Genomic DNA, 15,269 nt, shown 5'->3' on the forward strand with positions numbered 1-15,269 from the left:
AAACAGCCTGGTAGATTTTCACTTTTTGTTGTGGGAAATGAAGAAAAACAGTACGTTTTTTTAAAAAACCATGCTTTTGATTCTTTTCTGCCACCACCTCCTAAATCTAGTCTTTGACCAGCAAAGTGATCTCATTTTCACTTCGCTAGATCTGCAGAAAACCTGCAGATGATTACCTGATCATCTCTTTCCTCTTAATTTAACATATATTACCTATCATTTTATTATTGCCTCTTAGAGAAAGCGGAACTCAGAACTAGTAGATAAACATATTCATAAATTTCTACAAAAGATTTATTGGATGCTTTCCTTACAGATACGAGATCCTAACTCCAAATGCTATTCCTAAAGGTTTTATGGATGGCAAACAGGCTTGTGAACGAATGGTAAGCATTTCTTGATTTTTCTGATTTGTGGATTATAGATATAAGCTTTCCTGTAACCAGAATAAGTGGACTCTTTCTCTCTTAGATCCGAGCTTTGGAACTGGACCCTAACTTGTATAGAATTGGACAGAGCAAGATATTTTTCAGAGCTGGAGTTTTGGCACACTTAGAGGAAGAAAGAGATTTAAAAATTACGGATATCATCATCTTCTTCCAGGCCGTTTGCAGAGGTTACCTAGCCAGAAAGTAAGTGGGTGATCATGAATTACATACTTGCTAAGTATGTGCTGGTGCTGAGCATTATGTTTTGGGCTAAGGATGCGAGAGTGTGTGACACGTGAGGTCCCTGCCCTTGTGGAAATTACATTTTTAGCAGAAGAGGTAGCCAGCAGAGGAACGTTCTAAATAACGACATGTTGTAGTAAGGAGACAGACAAAGGGCCAATGCAGAGAATGAAGGTTGGGAGTCTTGCTTCCAGCTGAGTCCTCATGGAAGGCTTCTCTGAGGCTGAAGCCTTGAGGCTGAGGAGTGACCGGCCCTGTGAAGAGGGGAGGGGGGCCTTCTGTCAGGGGGCTGTAGCAGCAGTCCCAGAAAGAGTGTGGTGTGGTTTGAGAAACGAGCAGTGCATTGTGGCTGGAGCTTGGTGAGTGAGATGAGACTGAGAAGTCAGCGCTGGGCAGGGCTTGGAAGTGCAGTGGTGCCACACTGAGGGGCATCAGTTTTCAGGCCACCAGGCTGCACTGTGCAGAATGGATTAAGGTGGGCAGGAGTGGAACTAGGTGAGCCGTGGGAAACTGCCAGAGTGATTTGTGTGGATGATGATGGCGCCTAGGCCCAAGAAGGTGGTAGTGGAGATAGAGGGAAAGGTTAGATTTGAGAAAGAATCAAAAGTACTTAGAAATGGTTTGGATCTAAGGGGTAATACTAGTGTTTTCTTTACTTCTTCCCACAGAAGACTTAGACTTTGGGAGTGAGACAAGTTGAGAGAGGTGACTAGTTGGCCACCCAGACAGTTTTGACAAGTAGCTTACGAACACCTGGACTGGAGGTTAAGATTCTGAGATGATGGGCCCTGGGTATGGGTGGGAACAGCTCTGGGTCATGGGCCATCAGCTTGCCTAGACCCTGATCCAGAGACATCGATCTAGATCCTTAAACTGAATTAGGAGAAGGCAGCACTTGTGCTGCTTTGCCTACAAAATAGGATACTGAATAGCACGGAAGGGTGAAGAATGATGGATGTTACCCTTAACAATTCATATGAGGAAAAAACAAAACCAAATGAGCTACCATCGAGTCGATTCCAACTCGTAGAGACCCCATGTGTGTCAGGGTAGAACTGTGCTCCGTAGGGTTTTCAATGGCTGATTTTTCAGGCCTTTCTTCTGAGTCACCTCTGAGATGACTCGAGCCTCCAGCCTTTCAGTTAGCAGCCAAGTGTGTTAACCGTTTGCCTCACCCAGGTACTCCCACCCTAGGCAAGAAGGAGTGAAAGCCTTGGGCTTGTGGCTATGAAAGCTTAGGGCATATTTGAATAATAAAGAGAACTTGATCATGGCAAACACCCTTCTCATCATGCCCACTGGACATGGCATGAGGAGTGAGCACAGGCACGCGTGCCTTCCCAGCTTCCAGAGTTAATAATTTTTTTATACCACAGCTGTCAAAAGTGCATGAAATGAGGTACGTAGATTGTGAACATTGCATGCGGCTTTTTCAATGAAGTCTAAACCTTGCAAACTTTTCATTGAGATATAAAATAAAAAACAAAGATACTACAGTTGCACAGTCTCATCTTAGAAACTTAAAACTAGCACGTCTGTGTAATCTCTGTAAGCCAGCATGTCTATGTCATTTGCCACACTCTCCCCTAAATATTTTAGTCACACTCTACATATGGTGATATGGGACCCAACTTAGAATAAATCAATAAATGAAGATAACCAGTTCAAAAGAACCAGGTTATAATATGGGAAAAGGCGGAATAGTGCTTAGAATAGTCGAGAGATATATATCTATGTGGAAATCCATGAACTTGAGGTGAGGCGCCCTGGAGGACATTTATCTCCAGCAAATTGCTACTCTTTCCCAGGAGAATCTTATGACCACTCCTGCAAGCACTTATAAAAAGAGCTCAAGAGAAATAATTATAGACATAGAAGTGCCTAGTAGTTCGTTCATTCGCTCAACAAACATATTTTGCGGAGGCCTTGAGTGTAGCAGGCGTACGATTGGACGCCAGCAGTAGAAACCAGTTGCTGTCCACCGAGAGGCAACTCAGAAGAAAGTCCAGGGATCTACTTCCAAAAATCAGCCATTGAAAACCCTGTGGAGCTTTTTACGAAGATGGTGCCGAAAGCGAAGAGGGGAGTCCACACCCCTCCCAAAACTGAAGCTAAAGCAAAGGTGTTGAAGGCCAAGAAGGTAGTGCCAAAAGGTGTCCACAGCCACAAAAGAAAGAAGAGCCGGCATCACCCACCTTCTGGCAGCCCAAGACACTGAGGCTCCGAGGGCAGCCCAGATAGTGTCAGAAGCGCCACCCCCAAGAGAAACCAGCTTGACCACTATGCCACATTAAAAAGAAGAAACTAGTTGCCATTGAGTCGACGTCGACTCATGGTGACCCCATGTGTATCACAGTAGAACTGTGCTCCATAGGATTTTCAGTGGCTGATTTTTCAGAAGTAGGTTGCCAGGCCATTCTTCCAAGACACTTCTGGGTGGACTCAAGCCTCTGACCTTTTGGTTAGCAGCCAAGTGTGTTAACCATTTGCACCACCCAAGGACTCCAATTATGTAGTGGGACCATAAAAATAATGGAGCCTGCAGGGGCATGATCCCTGCTCTTGAGGAGTCTACTTGGGAAGATAGTTGTCAAGCAGATAATTACGGTAGAGCATAATTACAGAGGGATGACTAAGACTCTGATATCACTGTGCTCTGAAACCCAAGAGATGAGAGTGTTCAAGTAATGGTGGGCCAGAGTCATGCCACAGGGAAGGCAGAGCAAATCTGCCTGAAGTAAAAATTGCTGGATTCAGAGTCTAGGGATTCCTTTACAGATACCTAAAATGCAGCTTCAGTGATTCATTCAGTGATGAGGTAGAAACCAGATTGCTGGAAATCAGGGAGTGAGGTAATTGGGCTACAGATCCTGAAAGTTTGATAGCAAGTACAAAAAGACAAGACTGGAAGGAATGGCAGGTGGTGAGCTTAGTTGGGTTTTTCATTGTTTTTGGCCAGAGAGGGAATACGGAGTTCAGAAAGGGGGCCCGTTCCTGAAGGAGGATGAGAAATTGAAGATACTAGAGCAGAGGTAATCGGAAGAGGGTCTTGGACCCTTGAGGGACTGAGAAGGCAGCACAGTATGGTGGGGAAACCCAGGCATGCTAATGAGACTAGGGTTCACAGTTCAACTCTGTGTCCTACAGGAAGTCTCTAGACTTCTTGGAGCCTTTGAGAAGCCTTTGTCTGTACAATGGGAGACGTTAACATGATGATCTCCAGTTCATTCCAGCTTCAGAGTGCTCACTGTATTGCAGCTGAGTGAGGGAGGGGAGGAAGATACTTACCTCAGAAGGGGAGGAATGTTTCTTCTGTGATAGGTGGAAAGAAAAAGGAGAGTAGCTAATAGAGTGTGAGCAAAGGAAAGATGAGAACCTTCCGTCCATTGTCTTCATCACATTAGGAGAGCTGGGAGTTTATTCGAAGCCGAGGGTGCATGTGAGCTGTGTAGGAGGGTAAGTGGCAGAAGGGGAGTGTTGTGGCAGGGTCCGAAGAACGTCCAGGGGAGGCAGCGCCCCTGGCGGCGCTGAGAGTCTACAGGGCTGGCTGAACAGTCAGTGTGTGTGGACTCCCAGCGGGCGCCGCCTGCACACTTCACTGAGGTCTCGTTGCAGTGCCCGTTCTCTCTCCTCACCAATAAGAATGTTTGCCTCTAGAAAGGCTTGTGATGACAACAGCTCTTCAGACACGTTTTCCTTCACACCCTAAATGTTCCTTATTGTCCTTCAGGGCCTTCGCCAAGAAACAGCAACAGCTGAGTGCCTTGAAGGTCTTGCAGCGGAACTGTGCTGCGTACCTGAAACTGCGGCACTGGCAGTGGTGGCGAGTCTTCACAAAGGTTGGCTACATTTATTTATTGTCCTATGCCTTCCTCAGGAGCATTGTTTGGTCAGTAGAAGCCCGTAAAAAAGAGATGTGGTGATAAACTGGTTAATCTCGTCATAGGTGAAGCCTCTCCTACAAGTGACTCGCCAAGAGGAGGAACTTCAGGCCAAAGATGAAGAGCTGTTGAAGGTGAAGGAGAAGCAGACTAAGGTGGAAGGCGAGCTTGAGGAGATGGAGAGGAAGCATCAGCAGGTGTGTGCATGGCTTCAGAAATGTACACATTGCCCGGAGCTAGTCCGAGACCTTTCACTGATAGGAGCACTCAGACATTTAGTTAGAAGTAAATAGCTGTACCTCCCATAGCATCTTATTTTATGTGAGGTATTTTCAGTCATTTCCAGAGGAGGTACGTTTTGAGAATAGAGTAGAAGTATTGGTACATCACGCTATGAATTTTGGGCTCGGGTAAACTAAAACCAGCCATACCTCTTCTGTTTTTGCCCCTGTCATTCTTCAGGCACCCAGATGATCGTGTTTATTATCAAGCGTGTATTTAACACCCATTTCAGATGAGGCTCCCAGTACTTCACCTTCCTGTACCTGCTTATGAGGGGAGTTAGAAAAAATTAAAAGGATGAGATGCTTGAGTGCAGGCCACCACCTGTCCTTCTCAAATCATCGTCCCTTTCCCAGAGGCTTAGGAAATGTTTGCATGACGATTGAAATGTTCAAGGCTAAAGATATTAACAATAAAGACCAGAAACATCAGTTCATACCAGGCAGGCTTTAGTACTCACATGAGCTTTATAGCATTTCAGTGATATTTTCCTGTCCCTTTATAACATACCGTAATAGATAAGATATAGTTCTTCAAAGAGCATGAATTAAATTATTCAGGAGAACTTGAGACAACAGGAACAACCAAAAAAGTTTCATCTAGTTTATTTCACAGTAGCTAAAAGCCCATTGGAACGTTTGTCTAGTGGTGTCCTCTATTTGTCACTCCCGGTTTCTTTGGTGACGCGCGTTGACCATTGACATCACGGAGGAAATCGTGTAGCGGACATTGTATTGTACTTGCAGCTTTTAGAAGAGAAGAACATCCTCGCAGAGCAGCTACAAGCGGAGACAGAGCTCTTCGCTGAGGCAGAAGAGATGCGAGCGAGACTGGCTGCCAAAAAGCAGGAACTGGAAGAAATTCTGCACGACTTGGAGTCTAGGGTTGAAGAAGAAGAAGAAAGGAACCAAATCCTTCAAAATGAAAAGAAAAAAATGCAAGCACATATTCAGGTACCTATGATCAGTTTTGTATAGAGTTACATTTTGACTCTTCCAGGTGGGTCTGTTAAATAAAAAGAAGCTGTGTGTTTAGATTCTTGTGTCCATCAAGGAGCAAAAGGAGTCTAGGTTGTAAGTACTTACCCTTGGAAAGATGACCATCATTCGAAGCACACATACAATAGATGTTCTTCAAACATAGATTTATTATTTTGAATAGGAATCTTTTCTTACATTCTGATATGGCATCTTACAGTATGTAACATGATTCAAAGTCCAACAGCCCAGGGTCTGCAGCATTTTGTAAAGGACGTCACATCTTCCCTGTGTTGTCATTAGTAATTCTGTCGCTCCCTCTGGTTGTTAGATTGGCATCTGCTGAGTGATTTGGTTCATAAGAAATGCTCAGCACTGACCACAGAAGTCGTCAAAGCTCAGAATGAAGAACTTAGCCCTTGCCTGGCACTTACTTTCTTCCTGAGATACAAGCTATCCTCACATGAAGCCCAACTATAAACAAGGCTGAGTACCCAGACACGTGATGCGGATGATAGTTATTCTATCCCTCCCCTAGGGCGCACCCACCTCCTTTTCTCCCTGTCCCTTCACCGCCCTGTCTAATGTGCTATGGGGTCAGTATCTGCCACTGTTACTTCATGGGTCCAAATCCAAGCCTTTCTGCCACACCTCTCCCTTAATGTCTGTCTGACTTCGTATCTTACTTTTGCAATTCAGGTGTTGGTCACAACCACAGCGGATGCCATATTATTGCCTTAGCAGATACCCCATACCACGTGACACTTACCTTTCTTCCATTCTTCAACATCAGCAACTTTAGGTTAGCAGAATATCACAAAAGCCTCAGATTCAGCAGTTCTAATTCTAGGACTTAATTTTAAAGATAAATCAATGGAAGCCATCTAATCATCCAACGTGCAGGATGGCCACACCCTGGTAATAGGATAGAATTATGATAAATGAGAAGACTTCTGTTTTCATGGGTATTCATAATATATTAATTAAATAGTTGCCCAAAAGTATGCAGACAATATGATATGATTTAAAATATTTCTATAACTTATAAATTTATGTGTATGATTATATGTGGGAATATCCAGAAGGATATTCACCAACAACTGTGAGTTATCTCTGTGGCATTATCAATGGTTTTTCTTCTCTCTTTGTTTAAAAACATTGGCTCATTTCATTAATAATATTTTACTCGTGTGGGGAAGGACGCACAAATTCAGTTCCAGCCCTGCCCCCTGCCATGTTTTTAAGCTCCAAACTTCATGTGAAATGCTTATATTTCTCTATTTAGGAAAAATATGTCCTTTTAGGAACTGGGCTTGTTTTTTTATTTTGTTTTGCCTTTTCAACTTTTTATCTTTGTATTATTTTACCTGACTCTTTTAAGTGTCTAGGTTTTTGCACTGTCAGCTTAATTTACTGTCTTCCTTGGTGACATGGTAAATTCATTCAAACACATTCTAAAAATACTTGGCATTATTATTATTAAGTATTGATCCCCCTCCCCCTTGTAGAATATCAGGCTCTACATTAACTATGTGGCCCTTGGAAGAGACCCCAACTTTTTTGGTCCCTTACTTTTTTTTTTTTGGCCTATAAGGCCTTCCTTGGAGGATTTCTGATGTACCCTCTTTTCACCCAAGACTAAACTACTAGAGCTGGTTTTTGGTTTGGTTTTGTTTCTAAGGTTAATTTCCTGATTACAATATTAATAAATGATTGTTGTAGAAAACCTAGAGACTTCAGAATAGCACTTATAATCTCCTCCCAGCTATAACCCCTGTCACCTCTGTTATTTTTTTCTTGCATGTTGTTCTAAACAGATACACAGGGACTCATTTATTAATTGGAATTACACTAGACAAACTGTTATGACCTGCTTTTGTCACTTCAGGAAGGTGCAGTGCAGGGATGTAATTAGCAAAATCCGAACTCTGGAAAATCATCAGACAGACAACCTGGTTTTTAAAACAAACAAATGGCCAGTGGGGAGGGAGGGACAGAAATAGAGGAGAACCTAGAGATTATAGGTGTCTTAAGGCCTATTAGTCAATAACAATGTGTGAACCTTATTCGGATTCTGATTCAAACAGACAAATGTATTTTTTAAGAAGTTCCTTGCCATTTAGAGGTCTAGCCTGAAGGTTTTACAGATGAAGTGTGATGTCTGAAATTTGCTCCAGAATGATCTCGGGGGAGAAGGTGGAGGTTATAGATGAAATGAGATTGGCCGTGGGTTGATGCTTGTTAAGGTTGGGCTGATGGGTATGTTCATTATGCTACTCTCTGCACTTATATATGTGTTTGGAGTTTTTCACAATAAAAAGTTAATCTTCTGCAAGAGTTTCATTTTAAAATTAACCATGAGTAAATTATTTAGCCAAAGTTACCCTTGAAAATTTCTGAAATTGACCATAGAGTATATCGATTTATATGTACAGCCCTGTTCAGTAGTATGTATCTATCCGTGTTTATTATATACAGTAGCACAGGATATAAAACAAAGGTAAGACATTACTAGAATTCCACCTAGTTTGGCGACATATTCATGTTTAGAAAGACACACTTGAAACCGAGGCAGCCCACTTCTCACAAACCTATACTATTCCGCTTTTTTTTTAAAATCTTCTTCTCTCTTCTTTTGGCCAAGCGTGTATAGTTTAATTCAAATAAATACGTGTTTGAGTATTCTGCTATATTATTCATGTTTTTCTGTGTCACTATTTTTTATTCCAAAGTATAGATTTTAATTACTATATGTTATTCCATTTTACGAATGTGCCAACATTTTAATTATCAAGACTTTTTTTGTAGCATGTTCATAGTTCCTCAGGATTATAAGTAACACTTCACTGTATGTCTTTTTATATAAATCATGTCTGTGATTATTTCCTGAAGTGATTGGTTTAAAAGAAGTGCTCATTTTCAAAGCTTGCTACACTTTGCCGTGTTGGCTTCTGGAAGGATAGGCCCAGTTTGTACTTTAAACTGTAGCAGATAAGCATGTCTGTTCCACATAACTGCATTTTATACTTTTTAAAATATCTGTGCCATTTTGAAAATCAAACACTGGCATCTCATTTTCATTTACATTCTTTTTATTGCCAGTGTGTGGTAGAATTTTGTGGAGAAAGTGGGGAGCTTGACTGTGTGTTGTTCTTACAAGGACCTGGAGGAGCAGCTGGATGAGGAAGAAGGTGCTCGACAGAAACTGCAGCTGGAAAAGGTTACAGCGGAAGCTAAGATCAAGAAAATGGAGGAGGAGATTCTGCTTCTAGAGGACCAAAATTCCAAATTTATCAAAGTAAGAGAGAGAGTATTAGCATAGACAGTCGATTATAGAATACGGAAAATACTTATATGGATTCACTCACTGCAGAGTAGTTTCAAATGGAAAATTCTCTAGAAGGTTCTAGGTTCATTTAATTAATTTTCTCTTTAAGTCTCTACCTCTGTAGGTATCCAAAGACACAGAAACTGCTTAACTTTTTAAATCCACCAAATATCCTTATAATCTTTTAAACTTTTAACTTGTGTGTTTTATACACATTTATTACTCATTAATGACTTGTTCCCATCTGTACAAGCACTCATTCATCCAACACCGTGTAACTCTGAATGCCAGGCAGCTGGGCCCCATGTCCAGGGCTAGGCACCAAGGTGAGTGCATAATCCTGCCTGCTAGGAGTATACAGTCCTGCAGGGGAGGCAGTGCCAGTATGACTAGTTTTCTCTCTGGTCAAGGCAAGTTGACTTTCCTAGGTAACACCACACCGAAGCTGTTATTTTGAGCTCCTTTTCTGAAGCAGTCGGTGTTTTCTATTCAGGAAAAGAAACTCATGGAAGATCGCATTGCTGAGTGTTCCTCTCAGCTGGCTGAAGAGGAAGAAAAGGCAAAGAACTTGGCCAAAATCAGGAACAAGCAAGAAGTGATGATCTCAGATTTAGAAGGTTAGTGTTTGGGGCTAGAGAAGTTTAGGATTAGGATATGTGAATGTTTAGATTTCATTGTAATCAGAACATGCAAAAATAGGAAGTGTGCATGGTGATTATTAATAATAAGGGCTTTCAGTTTGGGTTTGGAGCCCCGGTGGCGCAGTGGTTAAAAGCTACAGCTGCTAACCAAAAGGTCGGCAGTTCGAATCCACCAGCTGCTCCTTGGAAACCCTATGGGACAGTTCTACTCTGTCCCATAGGGTCGCTATGAGTCAGAATCAACTCAGCGGCAACGGGTTTGGTTCATTTTGGGTTCAGTTATTTAAAATAGGTTTATTATAAGTTTGTTTTTGTTTTTTTTAGTTGCCTAGTCACTTAGCATGTATGATGGAATGGCATTAAAATATCTTTTAAGCTTTTAATTTTTTAAGTTCGGTTCTATGGTAAAATAATATTGCCCGTTTGGTGGACACAGTTGGGATCGAAATTCAGTGTAAGTTGCATAGGCCATTGGACTCCGTGTGTTTAATCTAAATACTGCATGAAAGCACTGAGGATTCACTTCACAGGCGGACTGGCTACCAAGAGCAAACTGGCAGGGACGGAGAGTCACGGTGTCTCACTCGATGGCAAAAGGAATGTCAGGAAATCCTAGGATTTTTGCAAAATGAATCATTGCTTTCTGCAAAAGAAATAAGAAAAGAGGGTGGAAGTTGGAAAGTGCATTTAAAGCCTTTCCTCTGACAAGCGAGCAGCTAGAGACGAGTGCCCTCCAGGAGGAGGGAAGGCGTGACTCTTAGCTCCCTGGGGCTGGAAAGCTCAGTTCAGGGCTGAAAGGACTTGACCACTTTGTTTTTAACTAGGACAGAGTTTGATTTTTTTTTTTAAAGTTATTATAGACAAAAGAGGGAATGTCAGTGTGAAATTGTTTTCATAAATCATATTCACCAGTACATGGTTCTTCTCTAAGGAAGTGCACACAAAGCCAGGTGTGCCTGTTTTCTCCTCCCCTGTGTGATCAGCGTTCCTGCTGGAGAACGCAAAGGTGTACATGTTACGTTGTTGTGAGGAAAGCGTTTGAGCTGACAGGGTCACTAGTGTCAGTTGAGGAATCTGCAGGATTTTGGTGGGGAGGGCAGAAAACATGCATGACCCTCTCTTGTCCCACACTCAGTCTCCTTTGTCTCAGTGCTCACTCTGGAACTGCAGTCTTCTTGGTTCAGAACAGATTCTCACTGAAGGGGGATGGGCGCCCTCGCCCCTGGGGAGCCACTATAAACACCTGGGCACGGTGATGGGATTGACGTGGGAAGGTCCAGATCACTTCGGCTCTGGTCGTGTGGTCTCACTTTCCATGTAAGGACATCCTGTTCGCCCTCCTCTTCCTTGACATTCCGTCGTCACATTAGTTCTATTTTAATGGGTTTCAAATGACTGAGCAATTTTCAACTTCAATCAGTTTAAATTTGGGGTTTATTCATACGGTGTGTCATTCAGTGTGTTGAAGCACTTCTTTATATCTTGCCTTAAAGAACGCTTAAAGAAGGAAGAGAAGACTCGTCAGGAGCTGGAAAAGGCCAAGAGAAAACTGGACGGTGAAACCACTGATCTGCAGGACCAAATCGCAGAGCTCCAGGCCCAGATTGATGAGCTCAAGATCCAGCTGGCCAAGAAGGAGGAGGAGCTGCAGGGCGCCCTGGCCAGGTCTGTGGCAGCCCCACGGCTTGCCTATTGAACGTGTTACTGCCGGGTCTGTTTTCAAAAGAATCGCTCACGTTGAGCAGCATGCAAAAACCGGTTGTTTTCTTGCTGTTGGGTATGACATAAGAAAGTGAAAAACCCAAGCATGCAAGAAAGTAAGAAAATCTCATAAACAGTTCTCAGTATTTATGTTATTCTTTTACCATGAAATCCTTGGAAATTTACACCAGAAAAAATGATTTTAGTATATCAAATGATTTGGTTTCTATACATTACAGAGTAATTATAATATGTTTAGGACGTTTGCCAGTTACTGTGGAGTTGCTTCAGACTAATGGCGACCCCGTGTGTTCTTTCAGAGTAGACTTGTGCTCCATAGAGTTTCCAATGGCTGATTGTTTAGAAACAGATCTCTCCAGGCCTTTCCTCTGAGGCACCTCTGGGTGGATTCGAACTGCCAGCCTTTCAGTTACTAGCCGAGCGCATTAACCGTTTGCGCCACCCAGGAACTCCTCAGAAGTTTAGAGGAAATGGTTTATCAGAAATTATATTCCCTCCACTTGCAGCATAATTTGATGTTCAGTTCTAAAACATTTATATTTTAGAATGCAGTTCATATATAGTAAACATATTTATATCAAATATCTCATTTTTTTATAAAGAAACACTATTTGGCTACATGGTCATAGTACTTGGAGTTTAGTTTATAATTTGTTACAACCAAGAAAATCTTATAACATAGATTTTTCTCCAGCCCCTATTGGCAGTCCTCCTCTGGCAGGTGACCTGCTCTTTGTCTCACAGGGACAAGAGCCACGCTCTAGAGTTAAATTCTTTACTGTTCATCATTGTGTCTGTCAGCTTACCCCTCCCCTACCTCAAACATCCCAACTATCCCCAGTCAGAAAGATCTACCAGCATCCTAAACCTCACACAGGAGCAAACAGTAGAAAAGAAGAAGGTATAAAGTATGTGTGTAGATATCTTTCTTCCAATGGTTCCGAGATCATCTCTAAATTTGCTGAGTACCAATTTGATAGTATGCTGCTACCTCGACCAGTGTTGTGATTATACTAACATTTTACTTCAGATGAAATTTTATATTCTAATTGTTAGCGTGAGATGGTCCTACCTTCTATTAGAGAATTATAGAGAGGAAATAGCTTTGGATTCTGATTCTGGCTCTGCCAGCACTGGCTTTGTGGCCTCAACAGGTACCCTCACGCCTGCCCCAGCAGGTCCTGAGCGTCCCCTCCAGTCTCACACTGCGGGGTCTTCTGTGGAGAGCTGCTCCAGGGCTGGTCCCCCGGCACCGTCTCTGAGTGCTTCTTGTGCCTGGTTGTTCCCACAGAGGTGACGACGAAACACTTCATAAGAATAATGCTCTGAAAGTCGTGCGAGAGCTACAAGCCCAAATCGCTGAACTTCAGGAAGACTTTGAATCTGAGAAGGCGTCACGGAACAAGGCAGAGAAGCAGAAAAGGGACTTGAGTGAGGAACTGGAGGCTCTGAAAACAGAGCTGGAGGACACCCTGGACACGACCGCAGCCCAGCAGGAACTCCGGTGGGTGAGCTCCTGCCTCAGACACCGTGGTGTTTGCTGATCTCTCCTATGAGGGAGAGCTTTTTGGGAGATGGTGTTTTTTTCTCTGTTGTTGAGTATCCCTTCTCCTTCCTGGGAATGGTGGGCAGGTACACTGGGGATGAAATAGGACTCGTTAGAAGCAAACCAGCCCACAGATGGAAATGCACGTACAGGGTGAGTGGGCGAACCAGCTGACAGATACACAGATGTGATCAGAAAAAGCCAGTCAGCGAGGGTTATCTAGGGAAGGACAGAGGGACAGACACATACACAGAGGGTTGGCAGCAGATTTATAGGTAGACATCTATGCTACCTAAGAGTGATATAGGGCCAGGGGACAGATGGGACAAACACAGAAATAGGAAGAGATGCATGGGTGGTCAGGAATTGCTGGCAGTACCAACTGGTACAAACAATGGCAGGCAGACAGGTGAGAAGGAAGCAGGCATTCACCAAGATGAAAAGAAAGGTGAGGACAGGTACCCCGACAGAGCCGTGCACTGGGCAGAGGTAACGTGAGCCAGCAGCCGGTACAGGCCCGGAAGCACAGGTGAGCGCAGCCAGAGAGGGTTCACGTGGAGAGACCTCAGGCCCAGGAGAGCCATAGAGTGAGCCGGTGAGCAGAATGGGTAAAGGCCAGCTGCTGGCTCCGGCTGGCATGTAGATACAAGTCTCAGATAAGCAGCCAGAGTTGTGGAGAGAAGTGGGGGGAGATGTGTGTGAGACTCCATCAATAACTCAGACATTGGGTGGTTTTTGCTTTCAGCCTGTGTCCCCAGACAGGAGGGGTCCTGAGGCTCCCTGCCCCCATCAACAGAGTAACTCTGCTTTCATCAGTTTTAAGTCTTGGCCTTCTCTTTATGTTGTCTACTTTTTAAAAATCTGGAAACCATGGCCTAGACTTCATCGAAATATCCATTCTCATCTGTGCTTTTGACCACAGTAGAAGAAAACGCTTCAGTCCTTCCTCCCATCCAACCCTTGCAAAAAAAAAAAAATAAGTGCAAATGATATGTGCATATTGAGTAAAACTACGCCTATGTTCAGATATAGTACACAGTGACTCTGTCATATGAAGAATTTAGGTGGCCACAGCTCAGACATGTAGGCATTCGTGTGCGCCACGCTCTTGCCAAGGACAGTTGAAGACCCCACCCACCTGCCTCTGAGTTGGTGTCATCCATCTAGTATAAAAGTGGCGGTTCCTCCACAAATCAGATACTCTTAGTGGACTCATTGACATTTAATTTTTCTTCAGGATTTATGATGAAAGACTAAAGGAAGTTGGGTGTTTAGCCTGGAGGAGGCAAAGTGAAGGGTTCATCTGATTATAGGTTTCCAGCAGGGACTATGAACGAAACTATTCACCCAAGAGAGAATGAACTGACAGCAGGAGAGATTGTGCGTGGTGTCTGAAAAATGAAAGTACTGATGGTGAGGGTGAACTGACATGATCTTGATGGGGCTTCTCAGTATTGTTGGGCTGATGCTGTGTCCTCCACCAACCCCCTATCCAGTTCAGCTTCTCAAGGAGGGCCTGCAGAGGACAAGGCTGAGCAAATAAAGGCAGGCTTTCACCTCTCACCAAGCCAGGGAAACGTGTGGCTGAGCTGGACCACGTAGAATCTTCAGTGGTCTCTGCTCCAGCTCCATGCTGACCACAGACCTAGATCTGCCCGGGCCCCTTTTTTCTGGGCACCACCAAGCTCGGCCCTTCAGACCTCACTACTCCAGTGGGGCAGCCACGCAGGAATTGGTGTGAGCCACTGTTGTCACTGGTGAACTGTTTTAAAGTATAAAAGCAGGTTTTTTCATCCTTGTGCACTTCAGGATTACTGTAAGATTACAGCTGATTGAACTCAGCACAGCTCCTGGCCAGACGTGGTATTTACCATACTGGTTTCAGTTTTTATCAATCTGTATCCTTCAATTAAAGATGGTGCTCAAATTGACAAATTTAGAAAGTGGCTTTTAAATGGGGAGGTGAAGTCAGTCACCTAGTTAGTGAAATAACTTTGGTTACTTGAGTTGCCCTCTGTATGTTACAGCAAATTATAAAAATATTAGAAAGCCATGTGAAGGTATTTGATACTAGTATGACCTTCATACTATAAGTGCATATTAGATAAAACCTTAGTTCATCACAAAATATTCATATTCTGCAGTCCTTTGTACCTGCTGTGCCCTCACATCAAACTCTAGAGGCCCTTTCTGAACCAGGAATGCAGTCTTTCAGCCTGTC

At 43.3% G+C, this 15,269-nt stretch overlaps 1 protein-coding gene across 4 annotated transcripts in view; it reads left to right on the top strand.

Moving 5' to 3' along the window:
* MYH10 (myosin heavy chain 10) overlaps nt 1-15,269 on the top strand; it is a 152,081-nt gene that overhangs the window by 115,155 nt on the left and 21,657 nt on the right. For all 4 annotated transcript variants that reach the window (XM_004375992.2, XM_023731074.1, XM_023731075.1 and 1 more), the window contains 9 exons: nt 317-386; nt 472-632; nt 4,402-4,510; nt 4,618-4,749; nt 5,581-5,787; nt 8,972-9,109; nt 9,633-9,756; nt 11,274-11,445; nt 12,794-13,006. In XM_004375992.2, the coding sequence (XP_004376049.1) occupies nt 317-386; nt 472-632; nt 4,402-4,510; nt 4,618-4,749; nt 5,581-5,787; nt 8,972-9,109; nt 9,633-9,756; nt 11,274-11,445; nt 12,794-13,006 (1,326 nt within the window). The remainder of the gene's footprint in view (nt 1-316; nt 387-471; nt 633-4,401; nt 4,511-4,617; nt 4,750-5,580; nt 5,788-8,971; nt 9,110-9,632; nt 9,757-11,273; nt 11,446-12,793; nt 13,007-15,269) is intronic.

Source organism: Trichechus manatus, unplaced genomic scaffold, assembly GCF_000243295.1.
Source record: "Trichechus manatus latirostris isolate Lorelei unplaced genomic scaffold, TriManLat1.0 scaffold00040, whole genome shotgun sequence".
In the NCBI taxonomy this organism is placed as follows: Eukaryota; Metazoa; Chordata; class Mammalia; order Sirenia; family Trichechidae; genus Trichechus; species Trichechus manatus.